The 20,780-nt window shown below is 43.3% G+C and overlaps 1 protein-coding gene across 3 annotated transcripts in view; it reads left to right on the top strand.

The window, feature by feature from the left end:
• smpd3 (sphingomyelin phosphodiesterase 3) overlaps nucleotides 1-20,780 on the top strand; it is a 156,805-nt gene that overhangs the window by 117,582 nt on the left and 18,443 nt on the right. For all 3 annotated transcript variants that reach the window (XM_078400516.1, XM_078400514.1, XM_078400515.1), the window contains exon 3: nucleotides 18,943-19,018. In XM_078400516.1, coding sequence (XP_078256642.1) covers nucleotides 18,943-19,018 — 76 coding nt within the window. The remainder of the gene's footprint in view (nucleotides 1-18,942; nucleotides 19,019-20,780) is intronic.

Raw genomic sequence — 20,780 nt, 5'->3', positions numbered from 1 at the left:
AGGTTGAATGATGCTACAGTCGGGAGGGACAGACTGAGTGACACTATTCTCGGGAACGAGAGACATTGATGCACTCGGGAGGGATAGGCATAATGATGCTCCACTCAGGAGGGAGAGGCAGAGGGATGTTGTGCTTGGGATGGAGAGACTGTAACACTACACTGGGGAAGAGTGACTGAGTGACACTGGAAGAGAAACCAAATGACCCTACATAAGAGAAGAATGATTGTGTGACACTCCTCTTGGGAGCAGATGAATTGAGGGAGATTACACTGAAGAGGGACTGATAGAGCAAGATTATCCTCAGGAGCTAGAGGATGACGATACTATGCTTGCGACCTGGGATCTGGTGATAAAATATTCAGGAGGGAACAAGTGAGTGAGACCACAGCAGGAGGGAGAAACTGAGTGCCTGGGCACTCGGTAGAGATTGACATGTATGCAGGAGTAAAAACTTAATGAGAATGGAGGTCCTGAGTGAAACAGCATTCAAGAGGGAGTGGGTGAGTGAGGCTGCACGGAGGAGTGTGTAACTGACACGCCAGGAGAGAGGAGCAGAGTGAGAATGCACTGTGATGGCGCAGTGTTTGCTGGGTAGCCCCATCGGAAATATGTGAATGAGTTGAACAAACTTTTGTATGTGCAAGAGTTAAATAATACAGGAGTGTATTGGTGCTCAGTATCAGTAGGCACAGGCAGTCTTGCTGCCGAATGTGTGCGACAGGTCTCCAATCTGCTCAATGCTTCAGATCGCACACACAAGCAGTCAAAACAATGTCAGTCCACTTCACCAGTTTGCTTTTGATACATTTCTTATCCTTGCCACTTGGCAACACATCCAGTAATGGCCCTTCAAAGCGGCATGTACTTGTTTTGCATATTATTATCTCTTTCCGTCTAGCAACTTTGACTGAGAACGTTGGAAAAAGCACAAAAAGGGATGCCTCAAAAATATTGAAAAGATCAATGAAATATTTTACAAATATATTTGTGATAAGAAAATTCTAAGAAATCAGATGAGGTTCCCAGTGAAAGAGTTTGATGAATCACATATTGATACAAACTATGAGCAGGAATAGGCCCCTCAAACCTGTTCCCACATCTTAAAGATTATGACTAATCAGAATGTAACTTCAACCTATATTCTCGACCCTTCCTGGTAATCTTTCACACTTTTCCTATTTTCCATATTTTCTTACAACATGGAAGGTGGCCTTTTGGCCCATCAAATCTATGCTGCTTCCAGAGCAATGCATTAATCTCATTTTCTTTTTATTTCCCTGTAACCTACTAACTTCCACATACCCAGTGTATCAAGTATCTATCTACTTATGTATTAAGAGTATTCAAAGACTCTGCTTCCACTGTCCTTTGACGAAGTTTCAACAACTTGCTGAGAAAAACATGTTTCTCTTTGTCTGTGTCAGAGGAAGATTCCCCAGTTTTAAGCAGTTAGCTCTTGTTCTAGATGCTTCCACAAAGGAAACATCCTCTCCACATCCATCCTGTTAAGACCCATCAGGAACATGTCTGTTCCAATCAAGTCCCTAGTCTTAACCTCCAACTTTATTGGAATGGTGATGTATATGAGTTGTACCAAGTCCACAATTTCTGTTACCAGAAGAAATTAGTGGGGCAGTAAACATAAATTTTAATCGTTGTTTATAAGAAGCAGGAATATTATGAAGTAAATGCTAAATTGTTCCATGAGATGAGAAATAATTTTTAAAATTTGAGTTAAGCTGAAAGGTTAATGTGCAGGGACTGAGGGATAGATTGAGGGTCTCTCAGGGATATGTGAATAAATAATAGAAGACTATAAAAATGAGATTGCAAGAATCTGTTGGGAATGCATTTTGTTGGCAAGTGCCCTATATAATATTCACTTCCAAATAGAGCTGACCCAAGTAATTAGAAGCAGCTTTATTTAAAATATGGATTAGGGAATTTCTTGGAATGTATAATTAAAGGTGAAATTGCTGAGATAAAGAAAATAATTTGAACTGACCAAGAAGGATTTTCGAATGAAGGATGTTACTGGGTAATCCTGAAACAGCCTGCCTCCTATAAATGGAGAGTTGCTCAAAACCCACGATTCTTGCTCCAGATCCTCTCCTGCTATAGTTATAGTTATAGGAAGGATGTCGACAAAATGGAGAGGGTACAGAGGAGATTTACTAGAATGTTGCCTGGGTTTCAGCACTTAGGCTACAGAGAGAGGTTGAACAGGTTGGGTCTTTATTCTTTGGAGCGTAGAAGGTTGAGGGGGGACTTGATAGAGGTTTTTTAAATTTTGAGAGGGACGGACAGAGTTGACGTGGGTAGGCTTTTCCCTTTGAGAGTGGGGAAGATTCCAACAAGGGGACATAGCTTCAGAATTGAGGGACAAAGGTTTAGGGGTAACATGAGGGGGAACTTCTTTACTCAGAGGGTGGTGGCTGTATGGAATGGGCTTCCGGTGGAAGTGGTGGAGGCTGGCTCGATTTTATTATTTAAGAGTAAATTGGATAGGTATATGGATAGGAGGGGATTAGAGGGTTATGGTCTGAGTGCAGGTAGATGAGACTAGGTCAGGGAAAATGGTCGGCGTGGACTGGTAGGGCCGGACAGGCCTGTTTCCATGCTGTAGTTGTTATATGGTTATATGGTTATATGCTGACACTGATTCACGGGGACCCTGGATCTGCACAGTGACACCCAAAGGTGTGCAGCACCCACCATTTGATGCTATTGAGTCATACTGCATGGAAACAGGCCCTTCGGTCCAACTTGCCCATGCTGACAAACATGGCCCAGCTACACTAGTCCAACCTGCCTGCACTTGGCCCACAACTCTCTAAACCTATCCTATCCATGTACCTGTCCAAATGTCTCTTAAATGTTCTGATTGTACCTGCCTCAACTATCTCCTCCGGCAGGTCATTCCATAAACGCACCACCCTTTGTGTAAAAAAGTAATGGTACACACACGCTGTTTGCTTCATAGGCCTCTTGTGACGCAGGTGTGGAATGTGGACATTTTAGAACCACTACAGACTTTGCACCATTACAGTTGCTTTAGGTACTTTGGTTTTTGCACTATCATGGTCTAGCTTCCTTAGAATAACTGATGTTTTATTGTTTTATTTTCTTGCATCAACTGTGCCTGTGAAGCTTCAGCAAGTAAGAATTTCATTGATTCAGCTCATATCTGGTCAATATGACAAATAAATGTTCTTGACACATGATTCTCTCACCCACTACTTGCTCCGGCTCCCAAGACCGCCCCTTGCAGTGAGCCACTCACAACCTTGCCCCAGTTACTCACACCCCCTCACACCTTGCACGTAGCTTCCTGTTGAAACATGCAAGATCTCTGGCTGGTGATCTCACAGACCTATCCAACATGACATTGCCAGAGCATTTGTATGCACGGAGTGAGAACTGACCCATGCCATTTGCAAACTAGGTAGTAATCATCATAATAGGGTCTTGTTGTAATTTATTGCAATGTTTGAATATTAAAAGGAGATGAAGTAATGGTTGAAAATGACATTTTTGCAATACCATTCTGGATGGACAGCAATTCAACTGGTATAGCTTTGGCTCACATTTCCAGTAACCAGGGTTCAATCCTGCCCTCCAGTGCTGCTTCTAAGGAATTTGCACATTCTCCCTGTGCCTGTGTGGGTCTCCTCTGGGTGCTCATATTATCACCCATATTCCAAAGACGTGCAGTTAGGAGATTAATTGCCATCTGCAAAATGGTGGAGGTGAGACTCCCGGGCGAGTTAATGAGAATGTGGGGAGAATGTACTAGAATTAGTGTAAATGAGTGTTTGATGGCCAGCATAGACTGATTGGGCAGAAAGGTCTTTTATTGTGCTGCATCTCTCCATGATAACCTCTTTTGAATTAAACTCTTGAATGATTTAAAACAATTTGCATCTATAGCCTATTCGATTGATTCAGAATGAAAGCTGACCCCTAAAATTTTCCTAATTTAAAAAAATTTAGTACCACAAGCTACAGAGAATTGATGGGAATGTGAGGAGAATAAACTTGGATTAGTGTAAATGATTACTTGTTGGTCAGTGCGGACTTGCTGAGTAGAAGCACTTCTGTCCTGCTTATCCCTCTGACTCTAGCATTGCCTGGACCCTCTGTGGATCCACACAATAGAGTGGACTTAACATCAGCAGGGAGGACACTGAGAAATGGAAGGAAGTGGTACAAGATTTGAAACAATGGGACGTGTTCGGGAAGATGACCTTTCAGCCTGCGATTGATGACTGAGGATGTGATTAAATAGAGCCTATCCAATTCCAGGAGGTTGGAACATAATTGCCAGTTATAAAGTAGTTGTATTGTGAAGAGATCTGCTGCTCCCTTGACCCAAGGCCTCCTATCCAACTCTTGATGCTTTACCCTTTGAAATATATACACATTTTCCTGTGAATTCTTTCACTCTGTGTATTCTTGGCCAGTAGAATGCTTTACGTTCTCATTAGATCAATCCCAGATGTGGCAAATAGAAGTGCCTCAGTGTATCTCCTCCTGTAGATTTTGGTACCAACACTCTTCCACCTCTGAAAAGCAATCCTTCTCAATGGGACACAAAGTGCTGGAGTAACCTATCGGGTCAAACAGCATCTCTGGAGAACATGGATGGGTGACATTCTGGGCTTGGGATCCTTCTTCAGACAGTGGTCTGAAGACCCTTCTTCAAAATTAATGTCAGCGTGGGCAGGGTGACCAAAAGGGCCTGTTTTTGTGTGCATGAGTACATATGTGTTTGCATGACTGTGTGGTTGTATATGTGGTTGAGTGTGTGCATTCTTGTGTGCATGTGTAGTGTACTTGCCTTTGTGTGCAAGCGCATGATGAAAACTGGAAATCTTTCCTACTCTTTGCACTGCAACTTCTCACCGATAGACGTACACCACAGAGAGTAGACTTATTACACTACTTTCACAGGACGAGGGGGATACTCAGCTGTGTTTGCAAATCTTCCTTTTCATCACAGCAGTTATAGTGCTAACCAGCTTCAGCTTTCATCAAATGTCCACCTCGCCTGGCTCTCCCGAGCATAGTTACGGTAAACGCACAGCAGGTGTGTTATATTAGTTTATGCTGAGGAGCTGAATGATTCACAGCTTTCAATTTGACTCACTGATTTTATTTAATATCTGTAGCCTTTGTGTCTGTGGCCTCTGATTCAGCGGGTGATAACGTGGACAGAAATCACTCCAGGGTGACATTAAGAACAACAGTGGAAGAGCGAGCAGGCAGTTTATTACCTGCACTGATCTGACTAAATGTGCATGAGAGACAGGCGCTGGCCTGAGCCTTGAGTGATGGAGGGTAGTTGGGCCGGGTGATCCCTCACTGCCTGAGGCCAAGGGCCTGCAACCTCAGAAGCAAATCACTGCTTGAAGTCCAATCGAGTCTATACACGGAGAGAGGCAGGGTTAGACATTTAGATCAGTGTCCGTTTGTTGGCAGGTGCAGAGGTGAGCACAATAGAAGGGAAAGAAATAGATAATACAATTACCAAAGGCTGGGCTAGGATTTAAACTTCAAGCGAATCCAGAGTTACATTTATCAGTGGGGTTGAAGCTCAGATCAAATCAGCCACCAGCCTGAGTGCTGTACTTCCACAGAAATACTGTTTGTGTGTGTGTGTGCGCGCATGTGTGTGTGTGTAGTTGTGTATATACATGTACATGTATGAGGACATTTGTAAATGTGTGTGCAATGCGTGCAGTCTATATTTGCACGTGGTTATCTGTGAGCAGTGTGTGCGTTTGGGTATGTGCATCTGTATGCATGCCAGTGTTTGTGTGCGTGTGTGTGTGTGTGTGTGTGTGTGTTTGTGTGCCAATATGAGTTTATGTATGTGCATGTGATTTGTGTGTGTCAGATTTTGTCTGTGTGTTTGTGCGGTGTGTGGATGGTGTAAGCAGGCACGTGCAATGTGTGCCTAGTGTGTGTGCAATTTGTGTCTGTACATATGTTTGTGTGTATATGCAATGTGTTTTGTTTGTGTGGGTGTATGCAGTATGTCCATGTGTGTGCATATGTACGTGCACTTGTGTGTTCAAGCCACTGGAATGGGGAGTGTCGATCCCACAATCTCCTCTCCCGCAGAGCCCTACCTGCTTTCCCTTTCAATACCCCAGTGATCAGCGAGAAATTGTTCCTACATACCTCAGTATAAAATGACCACTGGTAACCTGACCTCTGCGCGGATGAACGATTTACTGAATAATCATATCTACATGAGTACTGTAAGCTGCTTTGCTGCCTGCTATAAGTAATGCAAGGGAAAGCCCTCTCCCTCCTGGCCTTTGGGTGCAGGATACCTCGTGTGAATATCAGGAATGGAACCACACTGTGCAAAGCTATTGTTTTTCCAGCCTTTTCCTGTTCAACTGAGATTCCCAATAACTCCATGTGTCAATAGTTTGCCTTCAATGGATTACGTTCCTCTCTCAAAACTGTACTCGGCAAACAGATTGCAGATGCTATTCTTTTTCATCAGCACAGTTTTATATCAAGCTTTGTAAGTCCCGACCTGAAACATCACCTCTCCGTGTCCTCCAGAGATGCTGCTTGACCAGCTGAGTTACTCCAAAACTCCACCAGTCTTCTGCCAAACCCACACTTTGCTTTTGATTACCAGAGGGTGTTTCAAGGAGTAACTTGTTGCTGACGGACGAATTTAGTTTGACATTTGTTTTTAGTTTGAAGTCTCTTTCTGCCTTTAATCTAACCAAGCTGGTGAGAAAGGGAACACGATCCATTTTACTGAGCATCTTTCTGATGGGAAGGTTGGGTTAAAATTAGTGCGCCTTTGTTAAATGTTCATATTTGCAGATGCAGTGTTGCTGTCAAGGCCATCATTTATTGCGCATCACGCAGCCAGCCTTAGGTTGCTTTCTTCAACCACTGAATGGTTTAGTTTCAGAGTATGGTCAAGATTCAATTCTGTTAGACATCGAATACAATGATTGCATACAATGTAACTTCCAATGCAATCAGCTTGAGCCTGAACAGCTATAAACTCTCACGATGTCCTTGTGCTTTATATCCAATGCCCTTGTTTTCATAACGAGGTGTTTGCTTTGGACTAATCCCTGTGCAAGCTCAGAGTGGCTGTGATTTTCTTTGCCCCTCACGTGCTTCCTGACAGAGTTGAAGCCTCTGGATTCTTAATCTTTTACCGTCTTTTATTTGTTGATCATTTTAATTAGCCGTTTGTGTGCGCTGCTAACTTTAAACCTGATCAAAGTGGTGTACATAGAGAAATGTAATGACAGGCAGAAAGCTGCAAGAACACTCGCAACAGGTGTATTCAACCAATCACCCACATGGGCCTTTGGGCTCATGTCATACGTCATATACTTGCATGCATTACACATACTCAGAAAATTGTTAAAGTGTACAACTTGACATGCCAGCAGTTCTGTTGTCTTACAACTCCAGTAGCCTGGACTGGATCCAGATCTTTGGCGGAGTCTCTGCAAACTTTGTATGTCACCGTGTGGGTTTCCTCTAGGTGCTCTGGTTTCTTCCCACATCCCAAAGACGTGCAGATTTGTCGATTAATAGGGCACTGTAAAATGCCCCTAGTATGTGGATAAGTTCAAGTCAAGTCAAATTTATTTGTCACATACACATACACGATGTGCAGTGAAATGAAAGTGGCAATGCCTGCGGGTTATGCACAAAAAGAATTACAGTTACAGCATATCAATAAAGTTAATAAGTTACTATTAGTGCCGACAAAAATTTAGTCTCTGGGGTTATAAAAGTTGACAGTCCTGATGGCCTGTGGGAAAAAGCTCCGTCTCATCCTCTCCGTTTTCACAGCGTGACATCGGAGACGTTTGCCTGATCGTAGCATCTGGAACAGTCCGTTGCTGGGGTGGCAGGGGTCCCTCATGATCTTGCTTGCTCTGGATCTGCACCTCCTGATGTATAGGTTCCAGAATCTGGGAGCGGTGGGGTAGTTAATACAGGTGTTGGGAGAATAATGCAGCATTAATGTAAATGGGTGCTTGAAGGTCAGCATGAACTTGCAGTGCTGAGGGTTCTGTTTACATAATCACAAGACATTGGAGTAGAATTAGACCATTCAGCCCATTGAATCTGCTCCACCATTCAATCATAGAAACATAGAAACATAGAAAATAGGTGCAGGAGTAGGCCATTCGGCCCTTCGAGCCTGCACCGCCATTCAATATGATCATGGCTGATCATCCAACTCAGTATCCCGCACCTGCCTTCTCTCCGTACCCCCTGATCCCTTTAGCCACAAGGGCCACATCTAACTCCCTCTTAAATATAGCCAATGAACTGGCCTCAACTACCTTCTGTGGCAGAGAATTCCACAGATTCACCACTCTTTGTGTGAAAAAAAACGTTCTCATCTCGGTCCTAAAAGACTTCCCCCCTATCCTTAAACTGTGACCCCTTGTTCTGGACTTCCCCAACATAGGGAACAATCTTCCTGCATCTAGCCTGTCCAACCCCTTAGGAATTTTGTAAGTTTCTATAAGATCCCCCCTCAATCTTCTAAATTCCAGCGAGTACAAGCCGAGTCTATCCAGTCTTTCTTCATATGAAAGTCCTGCCATCCCAGGAATCAATCTGGTGAACCTTCTCTGTACTCCCTCTATGGCAAGAATGTCTTTCCTCAGATTAGGAGACCAAAACTGTACGCAATACTCCAGGTGTGGTCTCACCAATGCCCTGTACAGCTGCAGCAGAACCTCCCTGCTGGCTGACCTATTTTTCCCTCTCAGCCCTATTCTCCTGCATTCGCCCCATAAACCCTGGATAGATAAGTGCAGATTCACCACCCTCTGGCTAAAGAAATTCCTCATCTCCATTGTAAAGATACAACTTTGTATTCTGAGGCTGTGCTCTCCGGTCCTAGATTCTCCCACTACTGGAAACATCCTCTGCGCATCCACTCTATCCAGGTCTTGCAGTATTCAGTATAGGTTTCAATGAGCAACCATTGTCATACAGCACAGAAACAGGTCCTTCGGCCCACCTTATCCATGCCAACCATCAAGAACCCACCTGCACTAATCCCATTGACCAGCACTTAGTCTGTGACGTACAGTGCACTGGTGATTTAAGTGCTCATTCAGATACTTTTAAAATGTTTTTAGAGTACTTGTCTCCACCACCTTCTCAGGCATTGTGCTCCAGATGCCAACCAGGTGAAAAAAATCATCCTCCGATCTGCTCAAACCCTCTTACTTCTTGCCTCAATCCCATTGGTTTTCGATGTTTCCGTTATGGGGGATGATTTGATATTATCCACCCTATCTGTGGCCCACATATTTCAGCACAACCCCTTCAGCCTTGTCCTGCATGGCTCCATCACATAGCAAGTAATCAATGAGGCAAATGGTTCTTAATAAACTCGATAAGCTGGGTGGGTTCATGGTGTAAGAGGGAAAGGAGAAAGGGAAGAAATGGTGAAATCAAGGGAAAGAAGGAAGGAGAGTGGGAACAAAATGAAGTATGGGAGTTAGTACGAGGGCAAATGAGAGAAAAGCACAAATAAGAGAGCATGCAAACAAGGGTGTAAATGAGTTTTAAACATGTTGGTGATTTCGAATTTAAAAGCATCTGTGGGTTAGAAACATAGAAAGCAGTTTGGAGCAGTTTGAAAGTTGTACATTTTCAGCACGTACTGGCCCTGTGAGCATAAACGGATCCATTTCAGCACAATTCACAATGTACCAAGTTAGAGATGGCATACTTTCAGGATAAGTGTCAGTCCCTTTCAGACACAAATAATGGTTGTCAGACCTTGCTTCAGTGAGTGCTGTGTGTTACTGGCACTCGTGTTTGAGAAACGCTGAAAGCTTTATAAATGAGGGAACCGAGGCAGTGGAAACAGATTTTCCCATCGCTTACTGCTCCAGTCCCAGTCAATTGTAGAATCTATCTTCTATAATTAGCTACATTTTTCCTGGAATTTGAGGAATGTGGCCATTGTTGTCAGTTGATACGTTGCCTTCCTTAGTGGTCTCGGAACTGCAGTGGAGAGAACAGAATTATTGATTCATCTCAAATTTTGTCATCTCTCAGCCTAATGAGCCCCCAAGAATATACCTACTTGGCACAGGCAATTCATCACACACCAATCGAATGCAGGAACAGAGCCACAATTAAAACAGGACCCCCTTCACTGAGAGAGTACCGAATAGTGAATCTTCAGCTACTTGAGGCAGATCCTTTGTTTGCTCACCATCTCCTGCTCCTCAGAGCTCACATCTAACTGCGTCCCAGAATAAAGGCACCATCAATCACCGGAGAAAACAAGCAGAGGTCAAGTCTCAAAGCAACAATCCTCAAAATAATCCATCATAGTTGCAGTGGACAGGCAGCATCCCTGGAGAGAAGGAATGGGTGACGTTTCGGGTCGAAACCCTTTTTCAGACTGAAAGTCACGGGAAAGAGAAAGGAGAGATGTAGATGATGTTGTAGAGAGATATAGAACAAGTTAATGAAAGTTATTGCCAAAAAGTAACAATGATAAAGGAAACAAGCCATTGTTAGCTGTAGCTAGGTGAGAATGAAAGCTGGTGTGACTTGGGTAGGGGACGGAGGGAGAGAGAGGGAATGCAAGGGTTACTTCAAGTTAGAGAAATCAATATTCATACCCAAGGGTTGTTAACTGCCCAAGTGCAATATGAGATGCTGTTCCTTCAATTCATTTGTTCTATATCGCTCTACATCATCATCTAAATCTTTCGTATCCCTTTCCCGTGACTTTCAGTTTGAAGAAGGGTCTCGATCCAAAATGTCACCCATTCCTTCTCTCCAGAGATGCTACCTGTCCCGCTGAGTTATTGCAGCATTTTGTGTCTATCTTTGGTTTAAACCAGCATCTGCAGTTCCTTCCTACACAGAGTTGCAGTGGAACTGGCTATTAGCTCAGCACTGAGTGCTTGTCATGGACTAATTCAGTAGAAGCTCCAGCACTGGCACCTTAATATGCTCAAAGATTGTCTGAAGATGAGATGATTTAGCCTGAAGAAAGCCGGCTGCAAGAGCAGAGGCGCCAGTGCTCCATCCAGTTTCTTCAGCAAGCCAACTCTCTTACAAGGCGTGGACACAAGAAACTGTAGATGCTGGAATCTTGATCAAAACACAAAATGCTGAAGGGTCACAGTGGGTCAGGCAGTATCTTGACAGGTGACGCTTCCAGTCAGGACCCTTCTTCAGTCTGATTGGAGTAGAGGGAGAAACCTAGAAATGAGAGTTAGGGTGGGGCAATGCCTGGCAGGTGGTGGGTGGATACATCTGCGCGATGGGTGATTGGCAGATGAATTGAATGTGACAAAGATGGGAGGGAGAAATATGGAATGAAATGGACAGGAGAGATACCCAATTGACTCATTTTCACCTCTAGCCTTTGAGACATACTCCACCTATTTGCCAATCAACCACTTTCCCTCTCCTGTATCCCCTATCACTTGCCAGGTTTTGTCCCGCCCCACCTCTCTTTTCCAGTTTTCTCCCCCTACTCCAATCAGCCCGAAGAAAGATCTTGATCCAAGATGTCGTCCGTTCATTCCCTCCACAGATGCTGCCTGACCTGCTGAGTTCCTCCAACACTTTGTGTTTTGCTCTTTAAAAGTGTCACTAAGAAAAGGATCTATCGGCACAGTGCTTGAAGATTGAATGCTGTTCTGCAGCTCTGACCACCCAGCTAAATTATATAGTACTTACACCAATGGAGCTCTTGTGCAGTTGATGAACATCAGAAAAAAAGATGCTGGAAATCTGAAGTAGAATTAGAAAATGGCAGATACTCTCAGCAGGTGAGGCAGTATCTATGGAAAGAAGAGTTTGAGTTCAGTTTATTGTCACGTGTACCGAGGTGCAATGAAAAGCTTTTGTCGCAAGGTAACCAGACAGCGGACAGACAATACATGATTACAGTCGAACCATCCACAGTGTGCAGATTCATGATAAAGAAAGATAATTTGATTTAACCACTCCGTTAACCCACTTGGTCTCACTCTGTCAAAGATATTTCCTTTATTCTACTCATCCCTCCCTCGCCTACTCTGTTGCTGAGAACTAACTTATTTTCTCTCTTTTGCAATTCTGAGAGTGGGTGTGGGGCCTGAAACATTAACTGTTTCCACAGACTGGGTTGGTGTTTTCAACACCTCCCGTGCAGTTGATCAGAATGAGTTGTGGACATTTTCCTCGATGATAGAGTGGGTTTATTTCCTACTATCAGGGCCACTGATGCCTGGTGATTAATGCTAATGGCACAGTAGCGCAGTTAGTAGAGTGACTGCTGCACAGCTCCAGGGAACTGGGTTTCTTCGAGATCTCAGGTGCTGTCTGTGTGCTCCTGTGACTGCATGGGTTCACTCCACATCCAAAGATATGCAGGTTGGTGGATTAATTGGCAACTGTAAATTGCCCCTGGTGTGTATGTCTGTGTAGAATCTAGTGGGAGTTGATGGGAATGTGGAGTGAATAAAATTAGATTAGTGTATATGGGTGTTTAATGATCGGCATGGACTTAGTACTGCTGTTTTAGGAGCAATGGTAAAGAGCAGATCATGATATTACTCCGGTTAAGGACTAAATGAATTGTCAATGTAGGGAGTGAATACGGAGATTGGGTTATTATTGGGATCCATGAAGAACGGTAATTATGCTGGGTAAAGCAACATCCCTATCATGTATCCGGACCCCATATCCCTTTGAACCACAAATATTTGTAATCTCGTTCCTTTTAAATAATAATTTTTTTAAATTCTTCCTTTCAAGGTGAATTTTCCCACATTATACTCCATCTGCCACACAATCTATCTACGTTGCAAATCTGAAAAGAAACTATTTGTCCCGACTCCCTATTATCCACTTCCCTGTCCACACCAATATATTATTCCCAACCCTACCAACCCTTTTATGCAGCAACATCAAATATATTCTGGAAATCCACACTTCATCTGATTCCCTTTTATCCATCAGGCAGGCAATTTAAACGTTGATGTTAAAGTGCTGTACTAAGCAAAAGTAATTTCAGTGCTGATCAAAGTCAGAGAAGTTTGCAGATAGGTGAAAGGAACTGGGATGGTTCTGCTAATTGCAATGAAAGTTGAGGGAAGATCTAAAAGATATGTGCAAACTTGTGAAGGGTTTGAAAGGGTTTGTTGAATAAAAATCTGTCTCTAATAGCAGGGCTCAGATTCAATATCATTAACAGAACAACTGACAACACCACCTTGCAGAGACACAGATGGACAGACGATGAGGGCATGGAAGTTTAGAGATGGGATTATTGAGCTTTGGGCCTAGTCAGCTGAAGGCATGGGCAATAATGTCAGAATGATTAATATCAGGATTCGGTAAGTAGCCAGAATTGGAATCTCGTACGGAGATCTCAGGGGTTTGAAAGGCTGGAGAAGTTTATAGAAATAGGAAGTGCTGAGGGAAAGGAGAAATATGGATAAGAAAATTGAAAGGAATTCTTGGGCCGTTTTGGGTGATGTTTTATTGTCATATGCACTGTAACGGCCAGCTTCTCGTCTATCAATTAGCTCCCAAGCTGCCACTTGCATAGACCGGGTGAGCAATAAGTGTAATGACTCAAACAAATAATAACAGAGATCCTCTTCGACATTTGATAGTTAGTCTTCTTTATTTGAAGGTGCAATAAAGATATTGGCATATCTCTTGTCATCGACTGGTTATTACTTTGCTGGGTAAAATTCCATATCTTACCACAGTCTACGTGATCGATACTGGTTGCCAGATATAACTTTGACACAGTTTGTATTAATCTTCTTGTTAATAAAACAGGCGATTATGTCTTGGCTAATATATCTTTAGGCTGAGCCTCAGGCTGACCCTCTGTCAGCACCTCCTTGGCACACACACACCCTCTCCGCCAGCACGTACCCAACAGCCCCGCACTCTAGCTCCGCCCAGCCCCTACATAAGCATTGCATTAACTCTATAGTGTCCAGACTACAGCAGGATACAAGGTAATAATATTAATAAGCAAAAATAACTAATAACTGCAAAATGGCTCCTACATGCACAAAAAAGGGAACAACGAAATTGTATGTGGGCAGTAGAATTCTATATAAGTTCTAGATGAACAGAGCAGGCTCTACCATTGGCATTGCATTTTAGGATCCTTGGGTTCAAAACCCACTTATCATATCAGTAACAACCCAGACTGGCTCTTGCGGAGCTTGCCATTTCAGATCTGACTCCACTGATGGATTGAATGTAAATTAAGGAGAAATAATCTGTCCAGCATTCTTCCTCAGCCATTTACACCAAAACAGATTAATTAAGTATTTTTCATTTTCATAATTTCATGAACAGTATAGAAGGGGGACATTTGGCCTATTGTGTCAATTTCAGAGCAATCATATCCTCCTACCTATTTCTTTGTAACTGAAGCTCTCATATGGTACCTCTGATTTTCCTCTCATCCACCTATACTAAGGGCAATTTACAATGACCAATCAGATTGACAACCCACAAGTCCTTGGGTCATGGGAGGAAACAGAGCACCTAGAGGAAACTAAAGCTGTCACAGGGAAAACGAGCAAATTCCATACAGGCAGCAGTTGAAGTCATGATCAAACCCAGTTCCCAAGAACTATAAGGCAACAGCACCTCCTGTTGTGCCATTGTATCTCAGGCACTGTACTGCTGTAAAACTGTACTGCTTCTCTCTCTACTGTCTGACCTATTAAGGCTTTCCAGCATCTTCTCACACATTTTTAAGTAGCTATCTCAGTGCTATTTGTGTGTGGAGTGCATAATGACTGCACTCCATTCTGTGAAGAGCTTTTGGGTATGATAAGACACTATATACATGTAAATTGTGTTTAGCGGTTTATTCAGCAGGGTAGGTGTTGACTATTGTATGATAGTTTGGAATTACTTTATTTTAAAAAAGGGCAGTTAATTTTGTGTTACCATTAAATATTGTCAAGGAGTAAAACGCTTCAGTCTATCGTAGTCTGTGTTAAATGTTGAAATTATCATTTTACTTCACCTGAGTGGCAACTCATCAGATTCAAAAAACATAATATTCCAGCTCAGGATTCCGGTCCCTAGCAACTAATTCCATTTTCTCATTAAGGAGCAATTGAATGCGTCATCTCCATCACTGAGCTGCTCGCAAACACAAACCAAATGTCAGATTGATTCCTGCCAGATGAGGCTCTAATGTGACCTTTTCTTTTTCATTTCAGAGAGAGCTGTCAATCAGAAATCAATTATGGCCCATTGTAAAGGTGCAAGTGGAAATTGTGGTTTTGGTCGGAGAGGGGTGGAGGGGTGGTGTCAGCCGGATATCTCCCTGTTTCTCTGCTACTGTCTGCTGTGTCAATCAACACGGGGTCACAGCCAGAGCACTCTTCACACCAGGGAAAAGGAACTTGCCCCATCCTTTACACGGAGATATGATTTTCCGCATGGCTTTTCATATGCTGCATGTAATCTTTAGAAACATTTCCCTTGACAGACATGTATAAAGTCAAAAGGCACAGATTTATGATCAGAGTAATCAGAGTAGGGGAGTGATCTGAGGAAGAGCTCTTTCACCCAGAGAGTGGTTGGAATCTGGGACACACTGAGGGGATGGTGGAGGCAGCCATCCTCACAACATTTAAGAATTATCAATGAAAATGTAACTGTTTAAGGTGCCACACAGTGACAAAAATAAAGCTGCTAACCGGTGAAATTATATATTATCTGTTGGATTAAAAAATGAAAATGCTGGAAATACTCAGCACGTTGGGCAGCATTGGTGGAAAGGGAAACAGTTAACATTTCAGGTTAGATATCCTTCGTTGGAACTGTGAGAGGAAGCAAGTTAGATTAGAACAATTAGATAAAACTGTTTTCTTGATTCTTCACTTTCCCAGTTCTAATGAAGGGTCCTGGAATGGAACTGTAGACTCTGTTTCTCTTTCCACAGGTGCTGCCTCGTCTGCTGAGGATTCCAACATTTTCTGTTGTAATCTCGTATTTCCTGTGTTCTCATTGTCTGTGTTTTTGATAATTATCTGCTCGATGTTTCTCAGGCTAAATTTGGACATAAATGTTCTCCTCATCTTATTCAGTCTCCAGAACTTTAGCCCCAGGTTTCAGCTTTGGATATCAGTTAAGGAAGAAATGGTGAATAGGACACCAGAACAAGTGCCTGACCTTTGAATGGGATGTGCAGGATTCGTAAGGTTTACTTTTAGTTTAATTCAGTTTAGTTTAGGGATGCAGCGAGGAAACTGACCCTTCAGCCCACTGAGTCCAAGCTGACCATTGATCACCCATAAACTAGCTCTATGTTATCCCACTTTCTGATCCACTCTCTATGCACTAGGGGCAATTTTACAGAGGCCAATTAACCTACAAACCCGCAAATGTTCCGGATGCGGGAGGAAATTGCAGCACCTGGAAGAAACCCACTCGGTCACAGGGAGAACGTATAAATTCCAGACAGCACCCAAGGTCAGGATGGGACCTGGGTCTCTGGCGCTATGAGGCAGCAACTTTACCGCTGTGCCACTGTGCCACCTACAGCGCCAATGTGCTAACATTTTAACATTAAAATGGGCAGAGTGGATACCTAGCTAATTGACATAATGGAAAGATATCACTACCAGTATTGCAATGCTGATATGCACTAAGTATATCTGCCTGGGCTTATATTTTTTATTTATTTACAGGATGCAGCCAGCATTTATTGCTTAACCCCAGTTTCCCTTTAGAAGGTACTGGTGAGTCACCTTCTTGAACTGCTCTGATCTTCAAGGTGAATGGACTCTCATAAGATTGTTGAAAGTGGAGTTTCAGGATTTGTACCCTCAGAAAATAAAGGAATGTCGCAAGTGACTTGTAGGGGAATCTTGAGCTTTTATTTATTCGTGTCATCACACAACTGTTTGCCAATAGCGTCCAAATTTTAGTTCCACATCGTTGGCCTCTGCAAGATCCTTTGCAGTGCATGTGTCATCATGCAGCATGTCACAGCTCAGGAGATGTTCCATAGTCTGGAGGCCCCGTCTGCACTCGCAGTCTGCCGCATCTTCAGTATATCCCCACTTCAGCATGTTCGATTGGCTCCTCCCCATGGCTCTTGAGCTGAGGCATTTCTTATACTCAAATTCTGAAACTCCATTTTCAACAAACTTATGGGAGTCCCTTCACCCAGTCTATGAACTATCAGAGGGCACACGTGTGAATTATATACCCAAATCATTGAGAGAGGCTCCTTCGCTGCTTGGTTATGTGACTTCTAAAACAGATTAATTGAGAAACACAGCAAGAGAGTATTATTCTGGTTTAACGAGGACAGAATATAAATCGCGGGATTCAGCAGTTTCTTGATGAAAAGCAAATCAGGGGCTAATCGCCTTGGATGTAAATGAGCTAACTCTGTCCACATCAGTAAGTTAATTTATTTGAAGAGACGCTGCAGACTGGAAGATGGGAGCTGAGGGTTCCTTGTGTATTGGGAGTTTATGCCCCCTGGGGGAGGCTGCAATGGCAGCAATGAAGAACGGTCACGTGGCAGAAATGATCTCGCTCACAGAACAGAAGTAAATTCGGAATTAAAACAAAATCAGTTGGCGCTATTCCAAAAGGGTTAAATGAATCCTTAAACCAGATAACATTTCCAGCATTCATTACCAAACAGTATAATGAAGACCATTGGGAGGAACAAGGGAGATTATTAAGATTGCAATACATGGCTCCCTAATACTGCTGCTGATTATAATACCACATAAAAAGAGGTAATTCAGCCCATCGAGCCTTTGCAGATCTTCAAAAGAGCCATGTCACTTCCACACCCTACTCTTTCTCATAGCCCTATAATATTTGCCTTCTCTAGTATCTATCTTTTTTTCCATTTGCTTCCTCCATCCCTTTTCAGCAGTGCGTTTCAGATTAATCTAATGCCCTGTCCAAGCACATCCTGTCCATACCTCTGGACCCCTCAGTCCTTTACCCATCCATCTCTCACATTAGCCAAATGTGAGAGACTGTTTTCTGAGTCCATGATTTAGCTTCAAAGGAAGCCCTGCCAGACCTGTGAATGCTGTGAACTGGTTTTATAAGCAACCAGAGGACCCTGATCCAATTTAGTAGGTAACATGCTGCTTTACTTGTCTGAGCTTCACACCTGCCATTATGAACACTTAGATACCCATGTAGTGCCTGTAAAATGGGCACAACCCCAGATAATGTCCAAGTCTCAGCCTTCAGCTGGAGGCAAGGGTGCCACATCATGGAGTTCCCTGGTAATTTGATAAAGCAGCATTCACCCTGCAGTTTGATGGTCACAAAGTGATACACCATCAGGTACAGGTACATGTGGACAAATGTTACTCTGTTGGATAATGAGAACTCTGTACAGTTGCCTAGTAATGACCGATCACCTTCATATACCAGTTTTCTCTTTAATTGATTAATGGGGTAGAGGCATGTCATTCTGTCCATTAGAGATGATCATAGTATTCTGGGTTACCATTTCCCTCCACTGATGAGAAATGAGAACATATTTGAGGAATGGGAGAAAGGAGGGGTTCTTGCCTCCCTCTTCCTGCAATGTGAGGGAGAGGAGACAGTATGATGGCCTTGGGAATGTTCAGGTTATATTAAATTCAAAAGCAAAATAAAACAATCTCATCGGTTGAGTGCTGGTTCCTAATGATTGGCGCCTGTTCCGCTGTCAACTGAACACTAGTTTGTTACTGAGGGAAATGTATTAGCAATGGTCAGGCTGCCATAGTGCTTAGCGTTACTTTATTTCCTTTTTGGCTTTTGTTAGAAAATTGTTTGCCAGACCAGATCAGATGCTGTAATAGGCAATGAGGAACAATCAGTGAGATGTTGATGCAAACACTTCTAACCATCCTTTCACTTGTTCCCATTAAGGTGCATGTTGGAACCACACCTCAGGACCAAAGAATTGTGGGTTATGTTTCCTGCACTCATTTGCAAGCTCTGGCAGGTAAGTTTACACTGATCCTCCCTTTCTACCACACCCTGCTCTCACACACCCTGCAGTATATGTGGTATTAGTAGTAAAAGGGTCATTAAGCTTGCAACCTCTTTATGAACAGTCAGGTGATTGACTGCTCTCTGCGAGGTTGAATATAAAAGCTTCTAATGCCAGTCTGGAAGACGCCCTCAAGGCTCCCACTCAAAAAGCTAGAGTGATATCAGAAAATACTTTTTTTACGTTTGGAACTTGGAGTTTTCCAGTCATAGTTGAAGGAATTGCAAGAATTCTGCAACAGTATCCTTCTGACACAACCTGACTGTATGGAACAAATCTGATAGATGTTACCTTGGAGATTCAACTTTGGAAGACATTAGTTGTTTGCAAATCATGGGTGTGCTAAGTGTGGTTATTCCTGGAGTACTTGGGGAGTAAATCTGAAGTGAGCTCCATGCCCAATACCCCAACATGACAGTGGGAAGGTTTGGGTGTAATTTACACAATGTGGACTAAATCAAGATACTGAAGGCATGGTTAGTATGCTGAGACAGTGGGGCCTAACCTCCAGGGACTTTCAGAGAAGGAAATGGCCTTGGAGACTGTTCCAAAGAACCATTCCCAGATGGAACCAGCAATATCCCCAACCAGCAGACAGCTATTCCAGGTGGTGGGAAGAGGGACCAGCGGTATCCCGCCCCTCTACAAATGACACCTGGTGAGTTGTCAAAGGAACCAGTACCAGATGCGACTGTTTTTCTGTCACAGCCAATTGGGAAATGTACCAACAGCAATGGCATAAGAAACAGTCCCACATCTCTGTTCAATCCCAGTGCAAATAGAAAAGCAGGACAGTCAACCTGGACAATGGAGAAGGCTGATGGACAATGTCAGACAACACACAACAGCAACCTATTTTTGAGCAGGATTAGACCCCACTCTTCCACTGGGTACACCCCAGCTAAAATGCTGTGAACTATGGACCCAGACAAGGTGAAGCCAGAGGGAGGAAGTTTCCAGCCAAGCACAAAACGAAAATGGATGACAATGTGTGAGACCTCCTGGTCAGTTCGGACATCAAGATGAAAAAAGCCAGAGATGCATGGAGACAACAACTACCTAGTGTGGGCTGATGGAAAACTCAGGAAGATTCATGTAGATCATTTGGTTTTTGCACATGGCTCAGAATATGAGAACTGGTGATAAACTGGGTCAATGTTGCAGGAACTGCTTGAAGATACCACAGTGGAACAGGAGGAAGCTGCAGGTGAAGCAGAAATTGAATGTTAGTCATAGGTTGCAGTGAGTCCTCCGCAGCACCCACCATCCTTTTGGCAAGACAAGGCACGGAGTGTGATATGTGCAGGAGATGACTTTTGCTGATCATTTTCTTTCTCTGTCTACATCGGAATTGGTCAGTTTTGCTATAAGTCATCTGTCTGAAATTGGCTGTTTTTTTCCCCCATTCTCTCCATCAGCACACCTGATCTGCTATTTGCATTATGCCACCCTTTCTTTATCACCCTCTAACAGCTGCATTAGTAACTCTTTCCCACAGCAACCCTGGGCTCATCCTATCAGATATACAGCCTTTGTCCTATCCACCCTCCCTCCCTCCACACTTCTCTGTCCCGGGGAGATGTAGAGACTGGATCATTGGGGATCATAGATCCATGTGGAAACATGCCCTTCAGCCCAACTTGCCCGCACCGACCAACATGTCCCATCTACACTAGTCCCACTTGCCTGCGTTTGACCCATATCCCTCTAAACC

The sequence above is a fragment of the Rhinoraja longicauda genome, chromosome 6 (assembly GCF_053455715.1).
Source record: "Rhinoraja longicauda isolate Sanriku21f chromosome 6, sRhiLon1.1, whole genome shotgun sequence".
Taxonomy (NCBI): Eukaryota; Metazoa; Chordata; class Chondrichthyes; order Rajiformes; family Arhynchobatidae; genus Rhinoraja; species Rhinoraja longicauda.
This window is presented reverse-complemented; position numbering and strand designations above follow the sequence as displayed.